Raw genomic sequence first — 25,486 nt, 5'->3', positions numbered from 1 at the left:
AGCTTATTATTTATATCTCTTTATTTATTAATTGACGCATTGTTTAGTTGAATGAAAGAAAGCTTTCTCGTTTATGGTTAGGAAATAGCTTTCTTGACGATCTGCTTCGTTTCTGGAGGTAAGAACCAAAGCAACCAATGGAATGAAGCCTAATGGTATGATTACAAACCTTGCTTGGCCTTAGTGGATTAGTTTTTTCCTGTTAATTTGAAATTGTTTAGATTTTTACCCCTTTCTTCATCCTTTGACAACTTTTATTTATGATCACAAATTTCATCATTTATTTGCCTCTATTTTTATTTTTTTTATTTTTTTAGGTTCATACCAAAAAATTACACGTTGATCATTTGTTTGTTTAAGGAATCATGCCGGAGAAATACGTAACAGTGAATAATGTTTGGATTTTTTGATATGTGAATCCTAGCATTTTTATGTTTTCATATGATTTATATATCTTAATGGTGAATGAATGAATAAATATATTAGTCAATAATAAATGGGACATTTATGTCATTTTAATCATGAATATTTTAGTAAATAAAAAATTTGTGGTGTACCAAAAATTCATTGTTGTGATAACAACTTAAAAATATTTTCCAAACAAATGCTATAATTCGAGGAAATTTGCTATTTGTACATTGATTTTTGACACTTTAATTCATACTTGTATTGTTGTTAAGTGTCAATTAGATGAAAAAATTATTTAAAATTTAAACTGTTCAATAGAATAATGACAAGTGACAAAATATAAACTAAAATGTATACGTGTACATGCAGCAAGATTCATAATTTATTTTACGTCTACAAACCAACTAGAATTTTGCCCTTTCTTTGATATTCCCGAACTGCCCCTACAATCAGTATCCACGTCTCAGAGTCCTACCACCAATAAGTAGAAGAAACGTGTTACTCAATTATTGGACATGCTAGATTAAACCAAACAATTCTGCAAACCCCCGCGCTTCTTCCACATGTGGCACACAACCACAAGTCCGATCAATTCACCTTAATTCTCTCTCAAGTACGTAATTTTTTCTTCGCATTTTCTACTCCAATCAAACCATAATTTGCAAATTTAATTATTTCAGCCCCAAAATTTCGAATTTTCCCCTTTTCTGTTTTATGATTTGCTTGGCATTTCAAAATCCCAATTCTTTGATTCTTAATCATCGTCATTTTCAACGAAAACCCAGATTAAAAATCGATACTACCTTGATTATCTCATTAAAATTTGAATCGCCGTTGTTAAGAAGAAGAAGAGATTCAATGGTGAAAAAGGGTAAAGATTCAGCCACCATAATTCTGACATCAGGCGCGAGCGGTAGAATCGATGCATTATTCTCTCCGCGGGCGTTGAGGAGCCTTTGGGTTCTTCTCAACACGTTTTTTCGGATACTGTTGTTGCCATTCCGACGAAGGCGGCGGTGCATGACGGCGGAGAAAAGCGGCAGCGTTCGTGGTGGTGAGAGGGAGGAGAAATCGTCGAGATTGGTGAGAGTACCTGTGGCTATGGTGCAGTGGCAGAGGACGGTGGACAAGGAAGTGGCGGCAAGGCGGGCGCTGGCGATAAAGAGGGTTATGGAAGATAAGGAGAATGAGGAGAGTTTGAGGGATTTTTCATTGTTTGTTACGTCAAGAGGTGATACTATGTTTACTCAGTCATGGACACCTGTTAATGTTAAAGTCAGGTAATTAATTCAATCATTTAAATCAGTTTCTTAGTAACCTAAGTCGATGTGCTTTAAACTGACACGGGATTTTAATCTTAACATGCCTCATATGATTGTGGCCAGATAAACTATTCTTGGAAGTTTTAGATGGATTTAATTTCTTATATGAGCTTTTGGTCCATCCATATTAGCCCAAGTTCTTATATGTTGGTTACTGTTTTCATATTTAAAATGAAGGATTAGTTTACCATTTTGGTCATATTGCAAATGATTTTCTTCAATTTTTTTGAATTGGTGTATTATGTTCTTGATCTTTTTATCTACTTCATATTCTTCAAAAATATGTTTTAAGTTGTGAGGACAAATGGTAACAGTTAAGTGCAGTTATTATTAATTAATTTTAGCCCTCATTTTTCATTTTTTATTTTCTTTAAGGGGATAAAAAAAAAACTTTAGTCCTCAAGGTTTATTGTTTAAATTTTTATCATATATTTGAAGTAATAGTTGCTATATGGAAAAACCTAAGACAGCGACGTGACACGGTTGATATACTTCAGGGAATGAAAAGATACTATGATTCTTTTATTCTTCTTCTTTTCATCTGAGCATTAAACTTATTGACTATGACAACTTAATTAGGTGCATAATAACAATGTAGGATGTCTTACCGAATACCTCATGTTGTATGGAATTCCTACATCATGGTAATCGAATTTAGTAGGAATGTTTTTGTATAGTACCTCGTCATTGGACTGCATCCCTAGGTTTGCTAAAAAATGAAGTTCCTCTTTGTGAGGATGACTGTATTGTTGTTTTACTTCAAGCAAGTTTATGTAACAGGATATGGGGGAAGATAAAATGTTATATATTAGATTTATGCAAATGTATATGTTGCTATTGTATTAGCAGGGCTTTAAATTATTCCATAGCTCAGTTTCTAAGTTAACTAAAATAAATGAAACAAAAGATACGATTAGCTACCTGTCACGAACATTTCTCAGACAATGCCTAATGCTGCTTTACCCTTTTCTTGTTTCCAGTCCTTTTACGGACAAACCACTTTTAACATGTTTGGTAGAGAAGATTAGATAGCACTCATGCAATAAAGGGAAAAAAAAAAAAAAAGCTAAAATTTTGTTCATTATATTATCCAATTCTGTTTAGTTGAGTACTACACGCAAGAGTGCTATGAGTGGAATATAATCATGGATTCAACGATATAAAATTCCTCTCAAGATGCATTACATTTTCATTTTCCTACTTTTCTTCATGTTCTGACTGCAACAAGTAGGAAGAAAGAAACTAAGTCTTGTTCACAATAACGGCAGCTTAAGTCTTTTTCTACAACTCTATAATTTCACAGACTAGTGTAATTATTTACAATGAATGAATAATTTGGTATTTACTAGACTACGTAAGTCCATGCTGGGAATTTTTTTTTTGTGTGTGTGTGTGTGTGTGAGTGTCAAAGATCACTATAATGCAGTGAAACTGTACTAAATGCGCTGTATATCTAGTCTTATACAATTCAGTGCTTGGGGTTCTCTTATCTAAAACATTTTTTTAACTGAGTCGTTAATACATTAAAGTCAGAGTAATGCACGTTGAAGTGTTTTACGTATATTTAATTTACATTTTTAAGTTGAATAGGCTTGTTGCATTTCTATCGATATTTCTTTACTACTCAAACTTACTGTGAATTTAATTGGTGGATCGTAAAACTAATATTTTTTTTTCCTGTATATAGGGGATTAGTGGTTCTCTTGCATGGCCTGAATGAACATAGGTGTGTATGTCCATTCACATCTTATTGTCAGATCTGATGTAATTTTCAGTTCAATTTTTTTGTTCTTGTTGTCTTTCTGCTGCTAGGCTCACGCGCTTTTCTGTAACAGTGGTAGATATAGTCATTTTGCCAAGCAACTAAACATGAATGGCTTCAAGGTTTATGGAATGGACTGGATTGGTAAGTTGAAAACCATGTTGCATAAGAAATTATTTGATTCTTACAAAAAAAAAATTTATTTGCTTACTTTTTTGTTCATTGATTACAGAATGTTATTTTTCTGTTTCATTGTTCTCTATTTTTTTAGTCTAATACAAAAGAAATAAGAAGCAATAATTAATAGAAAGCTTGAAAAGACTTTTTTTTTTTTTTTTTTTAATTGAATCTAAATATTGTTCGGGAGGCCTACATGGAGAAAATCTAATGTCAGTTGCCCACTTTTTCTTATGGACTTTAGAGCCTATATGATACGTACCAGAAATCTAGGTTGCACCTGTCTTATTTTTGGTTATGTTCTCTTTGGTGTGTTCATATCTGAGGGACTAGACAATATAATATTTTGATTATTCAGTTTACTCTGAATGCTCAGTGGCCAAATTCCCTTTTTCTATTCCTATTCGAATGAATGTTTTATATGTAAATCATTGCACTAATTTCATTCATTATGTAAGTCTTAATGTTTTCATTATTTAAAATGTATTAATTATGCCAATCTTATAACTAGGTACATGAAATTCTGTTATAATAAACATATAGATTTATGTTTTGCGCAAAATCACTGGAGCTAGGTGAACTGGAAAGATCTTTAATTCGACTATGCGGTCTACTCCGGTTTTCAGTTTTAACTGAGAACCACACTGATTTTCTTCCTCTTCCTTCATTTTTTTTTTTTTATTTTTTGTTTTTTTAGTTTTGACATTCCAAGTCAATATAGTGCTTGCTGGGCTCAGCTGTTAAGTACAGTGGGTCTTAGGAAAAGTGTGGTTAAAATGTAGATAAAAGTCGTGGATTCTATTAAAAATGTAGTTAAAAGTGATGTTTGATGAGCTTATAAGCTTGAAAAATCTTTGCCAAATGTGCTAATAAAAATTTCAACAGTAGTGTAGTTAATTATAGAGCACCCTTGTGCACTTAAAATACCATGCTGGACTGGTTCGGTTTTGCACCTAACACAACATGCTAAAGTGATGTTTGATTCCCTGTATCCCTATTGCACCTCGCTATGCTTGTATGGTTACTGTGTTCTTCAACTGTCTATATTATTTATCTCAGTAGATGAACTTTCAATGCTAAAATTAATATTAAGAAACACATATTCTTATGTCTATGTCGTAAAACCTTGCAATCATCAAAACATAGACAAAGGCTTCTTACACCAGCTGCCTTTTTAATTTTTTTGAATTCTTTTTGTCCCTTTCATTTTACTGCTTCTTCAGTTTCAACAGGTTACTTCAAGTGTCAATGTTTTTTACCATTAATATATCCTTGGTGCAATATTCATTCCTTTCCATTAGATGCTTCCATCCAATTGAACATACGAAAAACTGAGAGATCATGAAAGTGTAGCTTGATAACAAAATTACAAAAAATGCAGCCTGATAGAACCCGCTTGATTATCTTGCACTTGGATACTCGATTCAACTTTAAATGTGGAAGAACAGTGAAAATAGACTTAGGATTTTATGGAAGAAAATGAATGTGGACGGAAATTAACATGAATTTCATAAACTCAACAATTACAGAAATGAATTGACACAAATTAAAGCTAGAATGGCAAGTTCTGTGAGTTGTCCCTCTCCCCACCGATTCACAGATTTTTCCCACCTTGTGAATGAATTTCTTCATTCTGTCTCCGCCCTTTTATTCTCTTTTAACCAACTAACTCCCTTCCCAAAACAATTGAATTAGTTACAATAACAAATCCTAGCCAGTTGCCTTCTTGTGACGCCTCTCATACGTAAAATGTATGGGTGGCCTATCAAAACCCCCACCGATGCAAGCACCTTGTCCCCAAGGTGGAATTCTGGAAATTAAGCGTTGATTAGCTCGAAGGGCTCCCAAGAAGCTTCGAAAGATGGAAGATTCTTCCATTGAACAAGTACTTCCTGACCTTCACTTGTAGGATCACTGCTAGGCCTGATGCCCAAGACCGCAGCTGGTTGCACAGCCCATTCCAACTCTGAACTGAGAAGGGGTGGAAGAGGTTGGATATGTGTCATCGGACTAATTGCTTTACGTAGTTGTGAGACATGGAAAATCGGATGGATGTTAGCCGTGTCCGGCAATTGCAACTTGTAGGATCTGAGTTACCTTCTTTTTTCTTGCCAGTTTTCTAGCAGGATTTGGCAAAGCCAATCCGACCTTCCCTCTCTCCTATAAAAGTAATTCACAACGAATAATTTAGAAATCTTTCTCGCCGGGTTCTGGCTTGCCAAGGTTGGGGAGCATTCCACTCAAGGAATTACATAGAAGCCCTTTGCTTTGGTATGAGCGATCTAATTCAAAAAATAAGACTAAACTATGAAATGGAATTTTGAAGTATGAAATATGGGCATATAAACAATAAAAGAGCTTCCAATGCCAATAAAAAGTAACCCACTCCAACAAATTCACATATTAATATCCCGTCTTTTTGAGTTGGAGGTTGTGCGAAAAGGCGGTCCTAGGACGGATGATAGTTCTAACCGAGCGATAGGTTTTTTTCTTTGGTGTACCTCTTCGAGAGGAGGGAAAGCCCACTTAAGGACTTTCCAGTCTCTTTCAAAAGCAGAATCCTAGGTAGATAGTGATTCACCATCCTACAAAGCCAAACTATTTTTTCTTTTTTTTTTAATAAAAAATATTCATCCATTTCATTTCGGGCGCTAGGGATTCAAAGTTGACCCTCGGACGATAAAGAGATGTTGCTTTGTCTTAGTCCATTCCATTTTTCCCCTTTGCCAGGTTATGCAGCATGGATTTGTCCTTCTCATTCTCCACAATAATGGCTTTACTACAATCCTTTCCCAAGCATCTAGTATGTACAACTAAGTATATGTTTTACAGGCTAGAATAAGGCTCCACCTTCAGTCTAGTCTTGAGCACCCTTCTTTAGGGTATGACCCAGGAGCGAAGCAAAGACAACCTATCTTGCTGCTAGGAGTGCCTATCTTGAGTCGTGGCATGCTTAATGAGATGCAAGCAGTTCTGGGAGTTACTTTCAAGAAGAAGACTCCTAAACCCCAACTCCCACGCCAGTTCCAGACCTTTCAAAATTTTCCCAAAATTCGGTAACTTCCTTGCCTGACTTCTCTGTTAATAAAATGGATCTCTCGCCCTTAGCCTGAGCCTATAGACTCACTATAGTAGTCTGTCTGGCTGCTCTTGCTGAAATCATTACTCTTCTCTATAGCAAGGGAGAGAAAGCGAATTCGGATCTTAGTTCTTTGGAAAAGCCCAGTTCTCTTTGTCTTCGAGCTTTCATTCCTCAATCCACTGATTCGTTCCTTCATATACCTCCCCACTCCAAGCAAGTAGGGTTCCAAACCTTCTGATATAGTAGGTTCAGTCCCAGTTTCCTTAGGTTATTTGGGTAACGCCCCTCTCTCTCAGATTAAATAATGTGGAAAATGAGTTTTAGCTAGAACAAGAATTCTTTCTTCATTCTTGGCTTCCAAGCAAGCCGCCTATAGAAAGAATCCATTGTGCTTTTTGGACCCACTGGTGGGTTCCGTTGGTGGGCTCCACTATCTTTCTTCGCTAGCGTAGCCCTCAGGTTCTGCATCTTAGTGTAGTTCGCAATCATGCTTTATTCCTTCATTCAAGCAGCAAAGGCCAAAGTACAGTTGAGCAATAAACATGGATCTATTTGCTTACATTCTAGGCGAAGGTTCTTGGAGTGCTACAAATGTAACTTCCTATTTAGTGCAGTGAAAGAAATTCTTCTTGTTTCGGATCGTCTTCTGCCCAATGCGGTACCCCCCGTTTTTTGGTTCCCATTGGGTTTACCTTGTTCACAGGTCGACCTACCCACCCGAAAGATTACCTACCTTACCTGAGCGACTTCAACCCAAACTTCAGACGATTTTGTTTATTTATTTGTTTTCATCAATCCGGCCTGGGTGAATATTGCAATTCAAGATTTCGTTTGTGTTCATGTTGGCGATTTCTGAGGAGAAATCTTCGCGGAGGAAGCACAAGAACTTGTCTGACGCCTTTAGGCCATCCAGTGAGAAAGACAGTCTTATTCCATCTTCCCTGATTTTGGTTCAGATCCAGAGAGAGATTGGTTCCGGTGATACAATTTGTATTTCCGTCCAAGTTGATTCGAACGCCAACTTTGAAAATCAAACAAAGAAGATAAAAGAGAACTCGAGAGGAAGATTGTAGAGTTTCACCAAAATAGGAACTCTTTTCACATCTTCTTTGGACAACGTTTTCTAAATAACTGGATAAGGACCAAAGAACCTAGGAGACAACTTCTCATTCACACGCTTAGCTAGAGATTTTTAGCGGTACGGTCGGAGTTTAAGATACACTAATTCCCCCTCCTCAAGCTGTACCGGTCTCTTTTTATCATCTGCGAACTTCTTTATCCTGTTTTGTGCTCGTGCTAATTGTAACTTCAGCTCATCAAGCATATCATTGCGAAGTAGCAGCTGTTGATCAAGTTCAGCCACTAGGGTTTGCTGATGTCCATAACGGATAATCGGAGGAGGGTCCCTCCCATAGACAACCTTAAAAGGAGTTGTCTTAGTAGTCGTATGTAATGAGATGTTATACCAAAATTCAGCCCACGGTATCCATTCCGACCAGGTACGAGGGTGGCTATTAGCAGAGCATCTCAGATATGTCTCCAAACATCGATTCACTACTTCCGATTGCCCATCAATTTGTGGGTGATAAGCTGTACTGTGACGGAACTGAGTAGATTGTAGTTGACAAAGCTCTTTCTAGAATAAACTTAGGAAAACTTTGTCCCTGTTCGACACCAATGACCTGGGGAAGCCATGAAGTCTCACCACTCCTTGTATAAATGATTCAGCCACTGATTAGCCGAAAACGGGTGTTTTAAAGTCATGAAATGAGCATACTTGCTCAACCGATCCACAACTACTAAGATGGTATCCTACCCTTTTGATCGGGGTAATCCCTCAATAAAATTCATTGTTAAATCATCCCATATTGCTTCTGGAATTGGTAAGGGTTGAAGTAACCCTGCTGGGGAGAGTGCCAAGTACTTGTTCTGTTGGCAAATAGAACATGACTCCACGAAGGATTGAACTCCACGAAGGATTGAACATCTTTCTTCATTCCTACCCAAAACAACTTCCCGACAATTCTTTTGTAAGTCTTCAAGACACCTAAATGGCCTCCAAGTGCACTACCATGGAACTCTTATAGTAAACTGGGAATCAAATTAGACCCCTTGGGAATCACCAGTCTTTGTTTAAACGGCAGACAACCATCCCTTACTGACCGGTTTTCTACATATAAGGGGTCCTTGAGCAAAGCTTCCTTGATACTGGCTAACTTCTCATCATTTGCTACCTGTTCTTGTATTACTCCTAGATCCAGTACCTTAGATGTGGAAATAACTGCGAGCTCAGCCTTGACTGGGAGACGAGATAATGCATCAGTTGCCTTGTTCTCAAGGCCAGGTCTGTATTGGATCTCGAAATCATAGCCAAGTAGCTTAGTAACCCATTTGTGATGTTCAACACACTAACCGTTGTTCGAACAAGTACTTTAAACTTTTTTGATCCGTGTGAACGATGAAGTGTCTCCCAAGAAGATAGTGCCTCCATTTTTTAATAGAAAAAACTATAGCCATGAGTTCTCGTTTATAAATTTATTTGAGCCTAGCTCTGGAAGATAAGGCTTGACAGCAGTAAGTGATAGGTCGTTGTTGCTGTGATAGAACAGCCCCTAACCTAACTCTAGATGCATCAGTTTCTACCACAAAGGGCCGAGTGAAACCCGATAGTGCTAACACCGGAATTTTAGTCATAGCCTCCCTTAACTTGTAAAATGCTAGTTCGGCTTCCTGATCCCAATGGAAACCGTCTTTCTTCAGTTGTCTGGTCAACGTTTCGGCTATCTTTCCATAACCCTCCACAAATCTTCAGTAATACCCTGTTAGACCCAAGAACCCTCGTAGCTCCTTGATGTTTTGAGGGATAGGCCAATGTTGCATAGCACCAATTTTCTTAGGATCAGCTGCCACTCCTTTGCTAATTACATTCCCCAGATATTCTAGCGTTGCACATCCAAACTCACACTTTTTTCTGTTTGCATACAAGTGATGCTCTTGTAGAAGCCTTAACACCTCTCCCAAATGTCTGCAGTGCTTCTCCAATGAACGACTGTAAATCACGATGTCGTCAAAGAAAACCAACACGCACCTTCTCAGCAAGTTTTTGAAAACACGATTCATCAATGACTGGAATGTGGCCAGGGCATTAGTAAGCCCAAAAGGCATTATTAAGAATTCATAATGCCCTTCATGTGTTCGAGAAGTCGTCTTGTGTTCATCCTCAGCCCTTAGACGTATCTGGTGATTTAAGGTTCAGCTTGGAGAAGATGGTTGCACCCTGCAATTCATCCTGTAGCTCATCAATTGTAGGTATAGGGAATCGATCCGGCATGGTAGCCTTGTTTAGGGCTCTGTAATCTACGCAAAACTTCCATCCCCTATCTTTTTTCTTCACAAACAGCACTGGACTGGAAAAGGGGCAGATGCTGGTTTGAACTATTCCTGTCTCCAACATGTCCGCCACCAAATGCTCAATCTCTGCCTTCTGCGCATGAGGATAGCGATACGGTCTAACATTAGTTGGTTCAGTCCCTGGCTTCAATGTGATGGCGTGTTCATGGCCTGTTGGGGAAGGCAATCCAACCGGTATCTCAAACACCGCTTTATTAGTATCCAGAATTTTCTGGATAGGTTCTGGAATGCTCCGTTCGAGCTTAGATTCTTTTACCTGAATGGCACTAAGTTCCACCATCAATCCATCTCCCTCCTTCTGTATAGTTTTTAGCATCAATTTCAGGGAAACTAAGGATTTGCGTAACCCTTCATCCCGTTTCAAAGTCATTGTTTGATCCCCCATAGGTATTTTCATCATCAACTGCTTCCAATTCACTTGAACCATGCCAGAGTACTCAGCCATTGCATCCCCTGAATTATGTCAGAACTACTCAAGTCCAATGGTAGATACTCATCAACAACTACCACGGTTTGCATGTAGAGCACCACTCCTTTACAAATCCCTTTTCCCTTAGCAGCCATTCCCAAACCAACATGCACCCCATACCCATTGGTTTTAGTGATGGGTAATTTCAATTTCCGAACCAACTCCATAGAGATGAAATTATGGGTTGCCCTTGAGTCTATCAGCACCACTACCTCCTGTCCATTGAGTGTACCTCTCACCTTCATTGTCTTGGGAGATGTTAAACCAACTACTGAATTCATGGATAGCTTGACCCCCTCCAGCTCTTTTCTCTCTATTTCTCCTCCATATAGTCCTCCTTGTCACCCTCCTCAATGTCTTCATCAACTAGTAACACATGCAACTCTTTGTTGTGACACTGATGCCCGATAGTGTACTTCTCATCACGCCGAAAACACAATCCCTTATCCTTTTTTGCCCGTATTTCTACCTGTGTCAACTTTTTAAATCCTGGGTTTGTATTTGTAGAGGGTACTCCTGCCTTTTCCATTGGAATATTCCCTCTAGGAGGATTCCACTGAATAGTCCGATTCTCCACTCTAGCAGGAGGAGTATAGGTCGAACCTTTATAACGTGGGCACTCCTTCTCGCGGGCTTTACTGATTCACACATTCCTATCCTCGATCCTTTGTGCCATATCCATGATATGAGACAGCCCCTTTAGGTTAGCCATCAACACCTTTGCTTGCAGCTCATCCTCTAGCCCATTAATAAAGACCCCTTCTAATGTCTCCTCATTCACACTCTTAAGCGGTGCTGCCATGATCTCAAAATTTTCATGGAATTCTGCTACTGTCCCTGTTTGTCGGATTGCCAAAAATTGCTGGTACAAAGTGCCATATTGAGTGTCCCTGAATCTTTCCAATAATCGTTGTTTCAGATCCTCCCAATTGCGCAGAGGCCGTCTCCCATCCTCCCATTGAAACCACGAGAGAGCACTGCCCTCCATACACACACCAGCAGCCACAGCCCGCTCAACATCATTCAGTTTATTCATGCTGAAGTACCTTTCGGCCCTGAAAATCCGTGAATTCGGATCTATCCCATTGAATAAGGGTAGCTCCAGTTTACGATAGTGGCCTTCCTTGATTTCAAGGCTTTGCTTATCCACTCCCATCTTCTCTGACTCGGTTTGCTCAACAGCAGTGGTCGATGATTTAACCCTACTCCCTTCTCCTACTTAGAGCAGCGGGTCTAACGACAAATTCCTTATCATCTTCGCTATTGTCTGCAACCTATCGTTCAGTTCCCTTCGACCCTTCGACCCATCGCCAAACTCGCTTCTAATTTATCGTTCATCTTTTCCAACTCTCTCCCCAATCTCGCATTCAGTTGCTCCACATTTCCCTGCTATTCTAGCGCTGACTTTCCCAATGTCGGAATTTGAGAAATCGAAGCTTCTAGTGTTTCGACTCTTGTATCCATTCTCGTCACTGGCATGGTCCACCCAGGGATTGACTGCTCTGATACCAAATGATAGAAGCTGATTGATTATCTTGCACTTGGATACTCGGTTCAACTTCAAACTTAGAAGAACAGTGAAAATAGACTCAGGATTTTATGGAAGAAAATGAATGTGGACGGAAATTAACATGAACTTCATAAACTCAACAATTACAGAAATGAATTGACACAAATTAAAGCTAGAATGGCAAATTTTGAGAGTTGCCCTTCTCCCCACTGATTCACGGATTTTTCCCACCCCGTGAATGAATTTCTTCATTCCGTCTCTGCCCTTTTATTCTCTTCTAACCAACTAACTCCCTTCCCAAAACAACTGAATTAGTTACAATAACAAATCCTAGCCAATTGCCTTCTTGTGACGCCTCTCATATGTAAAACGTATGGGTGGCCTATCACAGCCTTTCTGAAAGCATGACTTACTCGAGGTTTTCTAATACAAGGAAAATCAAATTGACTTGAACAAGGATTCTTACTTATCTTAGAAATTGGTTGGCATAGTCAAGTCAACTTGTTGAATAGCATTGTTCTTCATTAAATGGTATCCTTCACATGAACCATTCCTTTCTTTTAATAGAACACTCCTCTACCATAACAGAACTCCAATCCTTTTTTATGTGATCAAGAAAGCTGATAATAAATAAACTGAGGGCTTGTAACAACCACATTTGGTATTAACAACCCTTAAAACCGGTTGGTAGGGGAAGATTCCTAATTGGCTATAAACTCACAAACCAAGCCTTAGCCTAGTTACATAGCATTGAATTAGGGTCATTACGTCCTCAGAATTGATGTCCATGACGACCCATTTCCTTCCTAGCTAGGTGACTTTTACTGAAAGTAGTCGTCATCAGGCCGCCCCTTCTGCAACGAGGGTCACCTCATAAGAGTACCTGCTTTTATGTACCAATTGTCCCCAATAACAAGAAATATAAAGTAAGACAAATCGAATAAATGGACACTGATGCAGACACGATGTTGAACGGACATGTGGACGTGATTTTTCAAGAAAGAAAGACATGAGACATCATAAAATTAACATTGAAATTACTTTTTTTCACTTTATTTTATTTTATTTTATTTATTGATTTTGTTGTTGTTATTATTGTTATTTTTATTATTATTATTTTTATAGTGTAAAGCAAATACAATGTTGTATACTTGTTGCATGAAAGTGTATATAACATATATAAAACTAACTTAACCCTAAGTTGTCTCTCGTTTCATGAAGGTCAACAAAATATAATTTAAATAAATTGTCATTCATCTTCAGTTGTCTCTCCAACATCTTCATCTCCATCACAAGTAAATGCTATCTTGAGATTAGAGAATTTTTTGCACTTTACTCATGCTCCATTGCCACTTCCAAGACTATTTAGTGATTGAGTTCAGCGGTTCCTTGTATAAAATTATTGGGACTCTAGAGATATAGAAATATGGAGAAGATAAAATTGTTTTAAGAATAGATTTACGTTCAATACTCTTAGGGGTTTTATCTTGGACACTTCTTTGCTCGTGAGAGCCTAGAGACCATCTTCCCTCTGCTCTTCCACCTACCCTAGCACCATCTCCTCTTCCACCACGCAATTTTGTTGTCTTCGACTTTCCATTGTATCGCAATGCAGGGAAAGTATCTTTTCCAGGTTGCTTTCTCTTTTGCTGTCTTCAACCTTGTTGTCCAGTTCTTTTGGGGTTGGGGGGTGACTCTTGGCATTTCCAATATGTTGATAAGTGCTGGACACCCAAGACGCTCCTTCCTAGAAATAAACATTATTTTAGGAAATATAAGACCTAAGACGAATTCTCCTTAAAGTCAATCTTTTTATTTGCATCATGCATCAATTGGTTGATTATACCTAGAGAGACCCTTCTGTTACTTGTTTACAGTCCAGATATCGTAGTGTTCAAATATGCATCAACATTTGGCGCGAAAATGTAACATGTAACCCTCCATAAGTAAGCTTGTTATTTAGCCCTCGTTTGGCCCCCTTTAATTCTCATCAATTTAAATTAAAATTTTCTCTCCTATTTACAGTCCACAATCTTCAATAAAATAATATTTCACGTAAATCGAATTTTTTAATTCTTTTACAACCATTCATTCATTCAAAAAAAAAAAAAAAAAGAAAAAAAAAAAAAAATGGAAAATTAAAAAAAAAAAAAAAAAAGAAAAAAAAAAAGAAAAAAAAAAAGAAAAAAAAAAAGAAAAAAAAAAAGAAAAAAAAAAAGAAAAAAAAAAAGAAAAAAAAAAAGAAAAAAAAAAAGAAAAAAAAAAAAAAATGGAAAATTAAAAAAAAAAAAAAAAAAGAAAAAAAAAAAGAAACTATTCCTCCCATTATAATTCATATTAATTGGGGCTAAACGGGGGCTTAAGTTATTACATTTACCTTTTGTATACACAAGCAGGAGAGGGAGAAGGCATGCTATTAAAATGTAAGCCTGTACATGTTAATAGGTTTGGTATTATAGATCCTTTGTCCAAGTAAACGTGTGATATTGGTTTAAACTGCTCGAGTCTCAGTGAGAGTATTGTACTCTGTGGACCTAATTATAGACAAGTCGAGAGAAGTGTGTCAATTTTATACTTCCTTGATTTTTAGTGAGAATCTGCAAGGGCGAGTGGACGTAGCTCTTATATTGAGGATGGAACAGTTTTAATCTGTGCATTCCTTTGTTTTCCCCCCTGAATCTGGCTTGCACATTGTTGCTCATGGAATTAGGCTAGGTTTAATCCATAAAATTGAGGACTGACCTTCACTTGCAATTCGTATCAAAGAATATGTATCTGTAGGGCTACAGTTTCATTGCAATAACATGTAGTGTCCCATCAGCATCTTTTCAAATGGCTTAATTATACAAATACAGAGTTGTTATTTGGTCGACTGAGACATTCAGTTGTTATATGGTTCAAAATGTACTTTCTGATTGACTTGATCTGTTACCTTATGACAGGGCATGGTGGAAGTGATGGACTGCACGCATACGTTCATTCTCTCGATGATGTTGTTGCTGATATGGTATGGTCTCAAGTCCATTAGAGTATGTACAGAAAAAAGAACTATTACATATTATAGGACTTAACTTATACTGTGCACAGAAAATGTTTCTCCACAAGGTTATAGATGAAAACCCAGCAATTCCATGTTTTTGCTTTGGACACTCGACTGGCGGCGCTATAGTCTTGAAGGTAATTTTGTGTCTCTTAATCTGTTCTTCTATATATCTTCTGATTATAAGATGATGTTTCTCGTGGATGCATAGGCAGTACTTGATCAAAAGGTGAGAGAACTTGTAGCAGGCATTGTAGTGACTTCGCCCGCTGTAGGAGTTCAACCTTCGCATCCGATCTTCACCGTAAGGATCTTCTTTAATGCCAGTCACTACTTTTTAGCAGGTTAAATACACCAGTGTCTTCACCATGAATGGCATTATTCGTTTCTGAATCAATGCCCCATTTGTAACAAAGTTTACATTCGATGACCAAGAATTGATGTCAGAGATCTGAATTGATTAAACTGTAGGTGCTTGCCCCAGTTTTTTCCTTCTTATTGCCAAGATTTCAATTCAGTCCCGCAGACAAGCGAGGTATTCTAGTTTCTAGGGATCCAGAGGCTCTAGTTGCCAAGTATTCAGACCCTTTAGTATACACAGGATTTATCAGAATAAGAACGGGATATGAAATTCTTCGACTCAGTGCCTACTTGCAGAAGAATTTGAGTAGGTTAACAGTATCATTTTTCGTGCTTCATGGCACTGCTGATTCAGTAACTGACCCTGAAGCCTCTCGAAAGCTCTACGAAGAGGCGTCTTCGACCGATAAAACGATCAAGCTCTATGAAGGGTTCTTGCACGACCTATTATTTGAACCTGAAAAAGAAGAAATCATTAAGACCATTATCACATGGTTGAATAGTAGATTATGAGGTCATGCAATGAAAAAAGGACTGCATAAAGTACAATACTGAGGTACTTATGACGGAATGGACGAATATGGTGGATCACAATAAAGTGGTACAAGGAACAGCTACGAAATGATTTAATGTTAGATTAATAGATCAAATGTTGTATACTCCATGGACGAGCACTTGATCGACTTTGGAGTAAAGAGGGCATGCAATATCTGTTTTGATAAATAAGATTTTTCACAGTGAATGGGAACAAACTTTACTGTCTGTTGAATCAGATTTATTTATTTTTATAAAAAGGAGTTTGTGTTGTTTGTCTAGAAAACTTACTTCTCCCAACTGTTTGATAGAGAAGAAACGAAAAGACTATTTCTCTTCGTTCATTCACCTTCTAATTTTACGAAGTTAATCCGTAGAATTATTTTCAGGCCTTCGTTATTATTGTTACAAAGAAAAAAAAAAAGTTTTAAGTTGGATTTTAAAAGACAAACGGACATTCTATCCATCAGCATTGGCCTTTTTTAAAGGTTGGACAGCCTTTAAATAGATAATTAATTCAATATAGTGATTCAAACGCGTCCTTTAGTAGGAGGGAATTGATGCTCATAAATCCGAGCTCACAGTTTGGATGACAACCCCCTCACATGTGGGGGGGTGGGGGGGGAGGTCAACAATTTTTTTATTAAGCGTTACTTCATGTGAGGGGCTGTACATGTACAGTTCGAATCGGACTGTACATGTAGCTTGGTCCTTAATAGGATTAGGCCAAGCGGGTTAGCTACATGTGTGAGTCGATTTGAATTGGTCCGTCCATTATTACACCCTAAATTTGACCTTTGGCTCATCAGTAGGATTTGTTACTTTTTATTTTATTGAAAAATTACTAAATCCACCCGAATTATCTAATATTACTTGGGGCAATCGGATACGTTAGACGGGACGTTCTTTTCATCGTGTTTAGAAAAAAAGCATGGATCATCTTAACTTAACACGTACACTTGACACTGAATTAATTGTGATAATATGTTGCATGTATAGGGCCAAAAAATATTTCTTATGATTTGGACTTTTGTTCTTTGGTCACTCCAAAGTCATCTTCTTTATTCAAAAAAGGTTAAACCCTAACCTTAGGGGTTCCTCATCATCTCTGCCCTGGAGTATCGTGAGGGAGGTAAATCACAGGTTATGCCTCTAAATGTATAGAGTGGAAGGCTGCTTGTACACTTGCACTTACCCAAGAGCCAAATCCATATTTCAGGATTCGAACCCTTGACGCAGCAGTCTCAAGCAAAGCTGGATTTTTCCACCCTCCCCTTTTACCACTTGGAGATGTGCCATGGGGGCATTTTCTTTATTCAATTACATAATTTGTAGTTCACGGCAACGTTTATCTAAGAAAAATGTATTGCACTAAGTAATCTAGCAATTTTATTTTTTAAAGAAAAAAGTAGTGCATAATTCTTCTTCTCAACGTCACAACACCAACCATCGAATTGAAAATTTGGCCATTAGCTGGCCATAAGATTTTATTAGTATCTAATAGAGGTTGTCATACAGTGGCCTGCACCCAAATTTGGCTCAATTCTAGGATAGTGACTTGCATACAAAATTACGATATGATTTAAAAATATTAAATAAATTTTATAACATGAAGAATATTATGCTATGATGTTATCCCTACCTATTATATTAAATAATCTAATCACGAGTGCCTTTCAGTAATCAAAACTTTAATTAAATATACATTTTGGGTCTTCAAGTTAAAGAAAATTTTGAGTTAGTCCTTATAGTTTAATGTCAAATCTTATGCGAGAATTGTTAACATTATATTTTAACTAGAATTAATCTCGTTGCTACACGAGCCTTAATAGTGCTAAAAATAGGACGACGATCTCTAAAGTCTGTTTTAGTCTATTTCAAATATTTTAATGCGTTAATGAAAAAGAAGTGAAAAGGGGTTTCATCACTTCATCGATATTTTGAGTATGTCAAGATGCCTTAGCCCATTTTTGCTTGCATTGCTCAGCCCTGAATCTCTCTCTTAACATAATTTCGCCCCATGACACAATCCTCTTTTAAGTAGGTATAGCAAACCAATATGCATCAAGCCACTCAGTTGATTGGAATGGAATTTGATGTGCCTAGTTTAGTTGGTGGAAGAAGGATTATCTAATTCGATCCATATGGGCCACTTGTTAGGCGATGAATTCTCTTCTATGAACATATCGCAACTGAATGATGAACTTTCTAGTTTTTGCCTCCAACCTGATTAATCATACGATATAGCCAAGCCCCTTTCTCATTTGAATTGAATTCATCTCCATTGTCTAGTCTAGAAGGGAGAGCCTAGGAGTTCCTAGCTTGTGCTTTTTCTATTACATTATAGTCCATCTCATCATGATCAATCCACTCCCTATCATAGTGTCCTAAGCAGCAGGATTACTTAACTTACAAAGCTAGCTTACTAAAGCTAAGGAAATTCCCATTGTCTGATACATGCTCTCTTCGATTTATTCATGGCTAGATCGACGAATTTGTGGTAAAATAACAAGAATCGGAAGATTAAACCACTGGAAAGCTCCTACACCTAATGAATTAAGCTAATGTTCCCATTTCCTCGAGGACCTATCATAGCATTTGAGTGAATGCTCTTACTAATCTAATAGGAAGTAAAGGCTCTAAGCTCAACTTATTTGATTGCATTGGATATCACGTTCTCTCGTGTTATCCCGAATAAAATAATGTAGATATAACTGAATTTTCTTCTCCCAGATAAGGGATGAAAGGTACATTAAAAAAAGAAAAAAAAAGGTAATAACATCCTCACGAATAAATCTCCCTGTCCCGGGTTGGGGATAGGGTTGAAGAGCTATTGGAGGGGTGCCGACCAGGGGCAGGCGCGCCTCCAATAGGGGGTGCCATGTGGTGCCCCTGTCCCTGACCCTGTCCTCAACCCGGGACAGGGAGCAGGGCTCTATCCTCACACAAGGAAAAGAAAAGTAAGGCTTAGAACCTTGTTTATGATAAGCAAATTGTGATCGAGAGCATCCACTACCAAGAATTGAATTTCAACCAAAAATGCTTTCGTGAGCAAAAGTAGGACCCTTGAATTTTTCTTATTAATAATTGATGGATAGGACAAAAGCCAAAATGATAGAGGGGTAAGTGGGTGAATCTACCAATGGTTGTTTTATGTTATCAACAAAGCAATTTATGCTCTTAGTTGATTTGAAGTCATGTACCGACCTCCAACTAGAAAAGAAAGTGAAACTCGTTCTTGAGACGTGTTTACCAAATGCTATATATGCTCAGATGGAGGGAAGGCAAGGAAACGTGATTGACGGCTTTCAAAGAGCTCTAAAAGAGATGCAAGGGATGCAGATGACAGTATAAAAGAATGCAAAATTTTGAGACATTCCATATTGTCAAGAACGAAGGGAAGCACTTCTGTACTCGATCGATGGTATGTTTCGTACTGTTGCATCGAAGATTACCCATGCGCTATATTTCAGTTCACTCATAAGGAAGATAGAGTAAGGGAAACGGTCTAGATGTAATACTCAAGTATGACACGTGGAAATACATGCTAACTATGGATAGAAAGTAGGAATCTTTATGTAAATAATTTCAAGGTGTTACAGATCTCTCGTCCCCATCATGAAAATCCCTTGTAGACGAACTAGAAGGGAACCGTAAAGAAACCAAGTGACAGATTTGCAATAAAATAAACCATAAGGACTAGAAATTTTGGAACCAAATCTTTATTTAACCCTCAAAACTATAATATACCTTTTCCATCGGTTTTGGGGTGGAATGGGGTAGGCCCAGGTTGGATTGGGGTTGTCATATACATTTTTTCCTTTTATTCAAATATTAAATGTAAAAGAGAAAAAGTGCTCTCCAAACACTGGACTTTTGATTGTGATTGGATAGAATCAGCCAATAGATTTTATTTAATTAGTTTAAGTGACAATTACTTAATTAATAGTTGCAATTAGGGGACCAATTTGATCTTAATTGTTATTTCCGCCTGGCCAATCAAATGCTTTAATTTAGAGGGCCAATCAAATGATGTGATTAAGAGAGTGACAAAACGATTGAAGTTGAAAAGAGCAATTTTAAACTATATCAGTTTACCTAATCTCTTACGTCATGTCGATAAGTCTTGCACCTAAGCATTGATTGGTTGAAATTATTATTTTATCTCGTTTTGAGTCAAATTAAGTTATAATTAAGTTATCGAGGTTTTTCTACACAGTTCAAAGTTTTGATATATTGAAGATAACATAAATTAGATCCTCAAAAGTCTTTGGCAAAATCTTTTTATATTTCCCAAATGATAGGGTCTCAAGATTTCTTATCTGCAGCAATGGCATTCCTCTTTGAATTTTTAAATTTTTTTTTTCTTTTTTTGGGTACTGAGAAGTCTCATCTAAAAATTGAAGAAGTTAAAGGAAAACCAAATGTTTGCATTTAAATTATTTCTTCTACACGTGCTTCCCTCTTGTAGGTTAGATTCATTTTCCTATCTAAGCATTGCATGAGTACAACTTCAAATTAATGAGTTGCATCTAAACTAAGCAATGATGCCTTATTAACCATCTAATCGAAAAATCAGTTGTTAGAGAAGAATTGCAATTTACTCATTTAGGTCATTTCCTCAACACATAAAAAAAAAAAAAAAGAATATGAAAAGTCTTTTTGGGTCGTTCAAAATTTCAAATATGTAAAGCACGTAAAAGTTTGATAAAAGCTAATGTCTCATAATATGCATAAGACACTAATAAAAGTAAACCTTACAAGCCCGTTTGACGACGAGAGAAAGTACAAAATCAATCATACCTTCAAAAGAAAAAAGAAACAAAAATGCTGTTTGTACAGCAATTTTCTTCACAGAATTTCTACAGACACTCACATAGATGGGTCTCATGGTGTAATTAAAAAAATACCAAAAAAACCACCCACCCACCTCCTTGTGAGTATTTTGTGGCCTTCATGTGAAAAATGCTGTTTGTACACACAACATTGTTGAAAAAGAAAATAGCATATAGGAAGTAAGTCAACTTACTTCTATATTGCTAGTTGATATAAAGATGCATTAAGATTTAAAAAAGTAGAAACAGTCCCAAGTACAATGGAAGAGAACAATACACCTTTATTGCAAATCACTAAGAATTAAGTTCTGTTTTCGTATTTTTTTTTTAATTTTTAATTTTCAAAAGAAAGGCAAAAAGGTTGAATATACAATTATAAATATGCGGGGTGGGGTAGGGTAGGGTGGGGTGAGGTGGGGGACCATAGTAGTAAAATAGAAATTAACAAGTCATAAGCTAACCCAGTTGCAGCCTAATTCCCTCTGCACAAATTATAAAAACCAAAGGCACTCTTTTCCCAAATGGAGATCATTTTTACTGAAGTTCTATTGTTTTCCCCAAATCTTCTTTATCTTTATTTCCCTATTTTTGTTGTTAAACTTCGTCAAGTCCCTCCTATGCTACTCGATCTTATTTCACGAATCCTTTTGCTTTTCTCCCGCTAATCTTGACATCTCTTTCGTCTTCCACTTATAAATAACAACACAAAAAGTGACATTGAAACCTCGCGATGGAAGTGGATTGAAGCTGAAGCGATCCTATTGATTTCCCCATCTCTACCCCACCAACACAACTCTGGTTTCCTTGTGTTGCTCAACTGAGCAGATTCTTTTTTCGTTATTTTTTTATTTTTTATTTTTTTCTCTCCCTGGCTTACTGATTTCAAGGTCATGTGGCCTAGCATGGCAGCTGGAAAGAGCCTTAGAAAGAGAATGAGCAACAATATATATGCTACACACTCTGAGGATTTGTCCGAAACAATGGTGGAAACTCAAATCTCAAATCGAGGATCTTTCAGTCCCAGAAAGTCTTTCATTGCTCAAGAAACTTTCAAGTGCGAGCTTTACCAATCAATTTCTTCCTCTATGCCCCAAATCATAGTATAACTTATTATACACTGTGTATTAGATTTCTTCTTCTTCTTCTTCTTTATTTTATTATTATTATTTTTTTTAATACCTTTTTACAACTTTTCCTATTAAAGAATACTAGTAAACATGGTTTCTTCTTTTCATTTTTCTACCACTAAAGGCTGTTTGTGAGTTCATGGAACGTTGGAGGCATCACACCACCAGATAACCTGAGCCTCGAGGATTTGCTCGACACACAAAACAGCATGGCAGATATATACGTTCTTGGGTAATTCTACTATATGAGTATATAAAACTGCAAAAAATTATCAGCATGCCTTAACAAATTTGAATGTAAAACAGTTGAATCAAATTATGTTGAAAAACAAGGCATACAAACTGTTTGCAGGTTCCAAGAAATTGTGCCCCTCAATGCAGGAAATATTTTGGGCTCGGAAAACAGCAATATTTCCAAGACATGGAATGCTCTCATAAAAGAAACTCTCAACAAGAGAATGGAAATAGAAGGCAGACTTCAGAATACAGAATTTGGAGAGACTCCAAGAGTTCATCCTATAAAGATGCACAACTCTACCAACTCAAGTGCTTCAGATTTCCAGTGCATAATAAGTAAACAACTGGTAGGAATATATATTACCATTTGGGTCCGAGCCGAGCTACATGAGCATATCAGTTATCCAAGTGTTTCCCGTGTAGGTTGCGGTCTCTTAGGACGCCTCGGAAACAAGGTAACACAAGTAGTATTAGTTCTAGTAAGAAAAAATCTGTCATTCTTTCAGTAAAAGAAACTATTAAAACCTTATAATAATGAGCAGTGCTGTGCACACAGCACTATGTACACCCCTCTCACAGTTCGGGGGGCTCACGTGCAATAAAAAATTTGCGGGCTCCCCCACTTGTGAGGGGGCTGTACAAGCAGCATTCCCGTATAATAATTGACAATATCAGAGAGGACATCTATTATCGTTGCAATTCTTAAATGTATAATGATACTTGATGAACAGGGTGCAGTTTCTGTCAGATTTTGGTTGTGGCAAACAAGCATCTGCTTTGTGTGTAGTCATTTAGCTTCAGGCGGAAAAGAAGGCGACGAGAAACAGAGAAATGCAGATGCAGCACGAATATTGTCACACACAATCTTCCCTACCAGCCCCCTCCAAAAGTTGCCAAGAAACATCCTAGACCACGAGTATGTGTACTAAATCTGTTCTATTCATCTTAAGAGGTCAGAAATGAACTTTATTTCCAACTTAATTACTCATAAAACGGGAAATTCTTATTACAATGTTGGTGTCTTGATACATATTGTCCTAACAATAGCCAGTGGGTTCTGATTTTCGTACAGTCGGGTGATTTGGCTAGGCGACTTGAACTACAGGATAAACCTGCCAGAGGCTACAACAAGAAACTTAGTAAAGAACAAGGAGTGGAGCATTTTATTACAAAATGATCAGGTAACTAAATACAGAAAAGAACACTTTCAAGATTTAAAAGACAAGAATCACATCAAAAACTGGATATAAGAAATAAAATAACTCAGTTATGTTATTTGAAATTAAAGCTGAAGACTGAGCTAGCAAAAGACCATGTCTTTGAGGGTTGGCATGAGGAGGAAATCAAGTTTGCTCCCACATATAAATACAATCAAAATTCTGATGATTATTATGGATGCAATAAAAGAATAAAAGAGAAAAAGAGGAGATCTCCTGCATGGTAAGTTGCTGCGGAATATGATTTCTTCATTCGCATTAGCAAACTGTACCTATAATTTGACGACGAAGAAAGTTATGCAGGTGCGATCGAATAATTTGGTTTGGCAACGGATTGAAGCAAATTCAATATAATAGAGGAGGGATGAGACTGTCGGATCACAGACCTGTCCAAGCTATTTTCATGGCAGAGGTCGATGTCTTGTCTAACAAATTTGATGATTTATGAAACTATTTCACATAATGCATTATTGATTAATTCCTAATTTACGACCATTTATGATTTCTGACGCCTCCCAAAAAGTTGGGAAAAAAAAATGATTGAGGAAAAAGAATATAACATTTGCGTCAGTCCCAATTCATATTCTGGCATACAGAGTAATCAAACTTCAATTTCTGGTAGCGAAGAGGTATTTTCAATTGGAAACTGCCCGAAAGAAATGATAAAGTACACTAAGGGTACATATTCAATTGAGATTTTGGGATTTAAAAGTTTAGGAGTATTCAATAGATTTTTCGTGACTCTCTAAAAATAACGATGTATTCAATTGAAACTTTTATAGTCACCATATATTCAATTAAAACTTTTTAAAAGTCTTTATAAGTTTTGGGATATTCAAATTTTAATGACTTCCAAAAACTTTTATAAAAGTCTCTGGGGGACTAACTTTTAAACAAAAAATACTCATAAGAAATCTCAAAATCTGCCTAATTAATCACAAGATTTTGAGAGACTTTTTAAAAAAAAAATGTATTTTTTTCCATATTTCTCTTTCATTTTTCCTTCTATGAATATTAAAGTTATGATGGAAATTTATTTTTTCTATTTATCTTTCTCTCCTTATTGTTTATATCTATTTTTTATGAAAAAATTAAATTAGATTCTTATAACTTTTTTTTTCATTCTTTTTTGTGAAAAAATATCTATTTTCTATTTAATTATAAAATTGTATATGGCAAATTTATAATTAAATTTAAATATATTGATTTTATTTATTTATTTTTAAAGGTATATTATATTAATAATATTAAATATTAAATTTATTTTATATATGAGTGTGTATATGTATATATATGTATGTATGATTTTGATTATTATTTATTTGATTAAGGTCTTAAATTTTTATTCTTTTTAAAATAACTTTTTGTTTTATGGGGAGAAGAAGGGGAAGGGAAATTGTTTCATATTATTATACCAGATTTATGTGAATTTTACTTCAAATGAAAGTTTCAAAAATCTTTTGAATTATATAAAAATTTTAAAATGAAAGTCTACAAAAGACTTCCACCAACTTCATACAAATTTACAAAAAAATTCATGAAATTTACGGAAGACATAGTCCACCAAAATTTTCAGAAGTCTCAATTGAATACACTTTGTATCTCTTTGATGGGGACCAAAAAATGTATAGTAGTACTTGTTCTGTTTCCATCTGAAAGGACTTCTTTGATATGAAAAGTGATGTTTGGGACCCATAAGTAAAGAGACACAGGTGCCAATGACCCCAAAAGGATGCAGACAACTACTGCAATTTTCCCAAAATAAAAATGCACTCAAATCACATGAAAGTTTGATACATTTTGGGCAAAGATGCACCAAGGGGAATATTTGTCCTTTCTGATTTTAATATAGATGAGTTCCTTGTACTTTTCTATATTTCTCTTTCCAAGTCAATTACCTAAAAAGGGTTGCAAAAAGTTAGGAACAAGCCTTGCTTCCCAAATATCAGATATAGATCTGCACAATGGGAATCCATCTCTATAGTCACCCCACCC

The 25,486-nt window shown here is 36.6% G+C and overlaps 2 protein-coding genes across 3 annotated transcripts; both read left to right on the top strand.

Moving 5' to 3' along the window:
- The first annotated feature begins 956 nt into the window (after positions 1-956).
- On the top strand, positions 957-16,310 carry LOC111409035 (monoacylglycerol lipase-like). Its single transcript, XM_023038934.1, has 7 exons — positions 957-1,688; positions 3,418-3,456; positions 3,566-3,636; positions 15,084-15,148; positions 15,229-15,318; positions 15,393-15,485; positions 15,653-16,310. Exons 1-7 carry the CDS (start codon positions 1,123-1,125, stop codon positions 16,052-16,054), a joined length of 1,326 nt encoding a protein of 441 aa, XP_022894702.1. The 5' UTR covers positions 957-1,122; the 3' UTR covers positions 16,055-16,310.
- A 5,072-nt stretch (positions 16,311-21,382) lies between these two features.
- On the top strand, positions 21,383-23,965 carry LOC111409034 (type IV inositol polyphosphate 5-phosphatase 9-like). 2 transcript variants are annotated; one of them, XM_023038932.1, is made up of 7 exons: positions 21,383-21,964; positions 22,162-22,269; positions 22,390-22,729; positions 23,006-23,190; positions 23,347-23,455; positions 23,563-23,714; positions 23,795-23,965. In XM_023038932.1, the coding sequence occupies exons 1-7, from the start codon at positions 21,801-21,803 to the stop codon at positions 23,937-23,939; spliced, it is 1,203 nt and encodes a 400-aa protein (XP_022894700.1). In that variant the 5' UTR covers positions 21,383-21,800; the 3' UTR covers positions 23,940-23,965. The 2 variants fall into 2 exon arrangements, with proteins under 2 accessions (XP_022894700.1, XP_022894701.1); XM_023038933.1 differs by having other exon boundaries at positions 21,385-22,010.
- The last annotated feature ends 1,521 nt before the right edge of the window (positions 23,966-25,486 follow it).

Source organism: Olea europaea, chromosome 14, assembly GCF_002742605.1.
Source record: "Olea europaea var. sylvestris chromosome 14, O_europaea_v1, whole genome shotgun sequence".
NCBI lineage: Eukaryota > Viridiplantae > Streptophyta > Magnoliopsida > Lamiales > Oleaceae > Olea > Olea europaea.
Note: the sequence above shows the minus strand (reverse complement) of the source record. Positions and strands in the feature narration are given on the sequence as shown.

Excerpts from the sequence above, each read along its gene's own strand:
- LOC111409035 (XM_023038934.1), top strand. The coding sequence starts at position 1,123 with ATGATTTGCTTGGCATTTCAAAATCCCAATTCTTTGATTCTTAATCAT. Across the intron at positions 1,689-3,417 it reads CCTGTTAATGTTAAAGTCAG|GGGATTAGTGGTTCTCTTGC; the intron begins GTAATTAATTCA and ends TCCTGTATATAG. Across the intron at positions 3,457-3,565 it reads CATGGCCTGAATGAACATAG|TGGTAGATATAGTCATTTTG; the intron begins GTGTGTATGTCC and ends TTTCTGTAACAG.
- LOC111409034 (XM_023038932.1), top strand. The coding sequence starts at position 21,801 with ATGTGGCCTAGCATGGCAGCTGGAAAGAGCCTTAGAAAGAGAATGAGC. Across the intron at positions 21,965-22,161 it reads ATTGCTCAAGAAACTTTCAA|GCTGTTTGTGAGTTCATGGA; the intron begins GTGCGAGCTTTA and ends CTACCACTAAAG. Across the intron at positions 22,730-23,005 it reads TAGGACGCCTCGGAAACAAG|GGTGCAGTTTCTGTCAGATT; the intron begins GTAACACAAGTA and ends CTTGATGAACAG.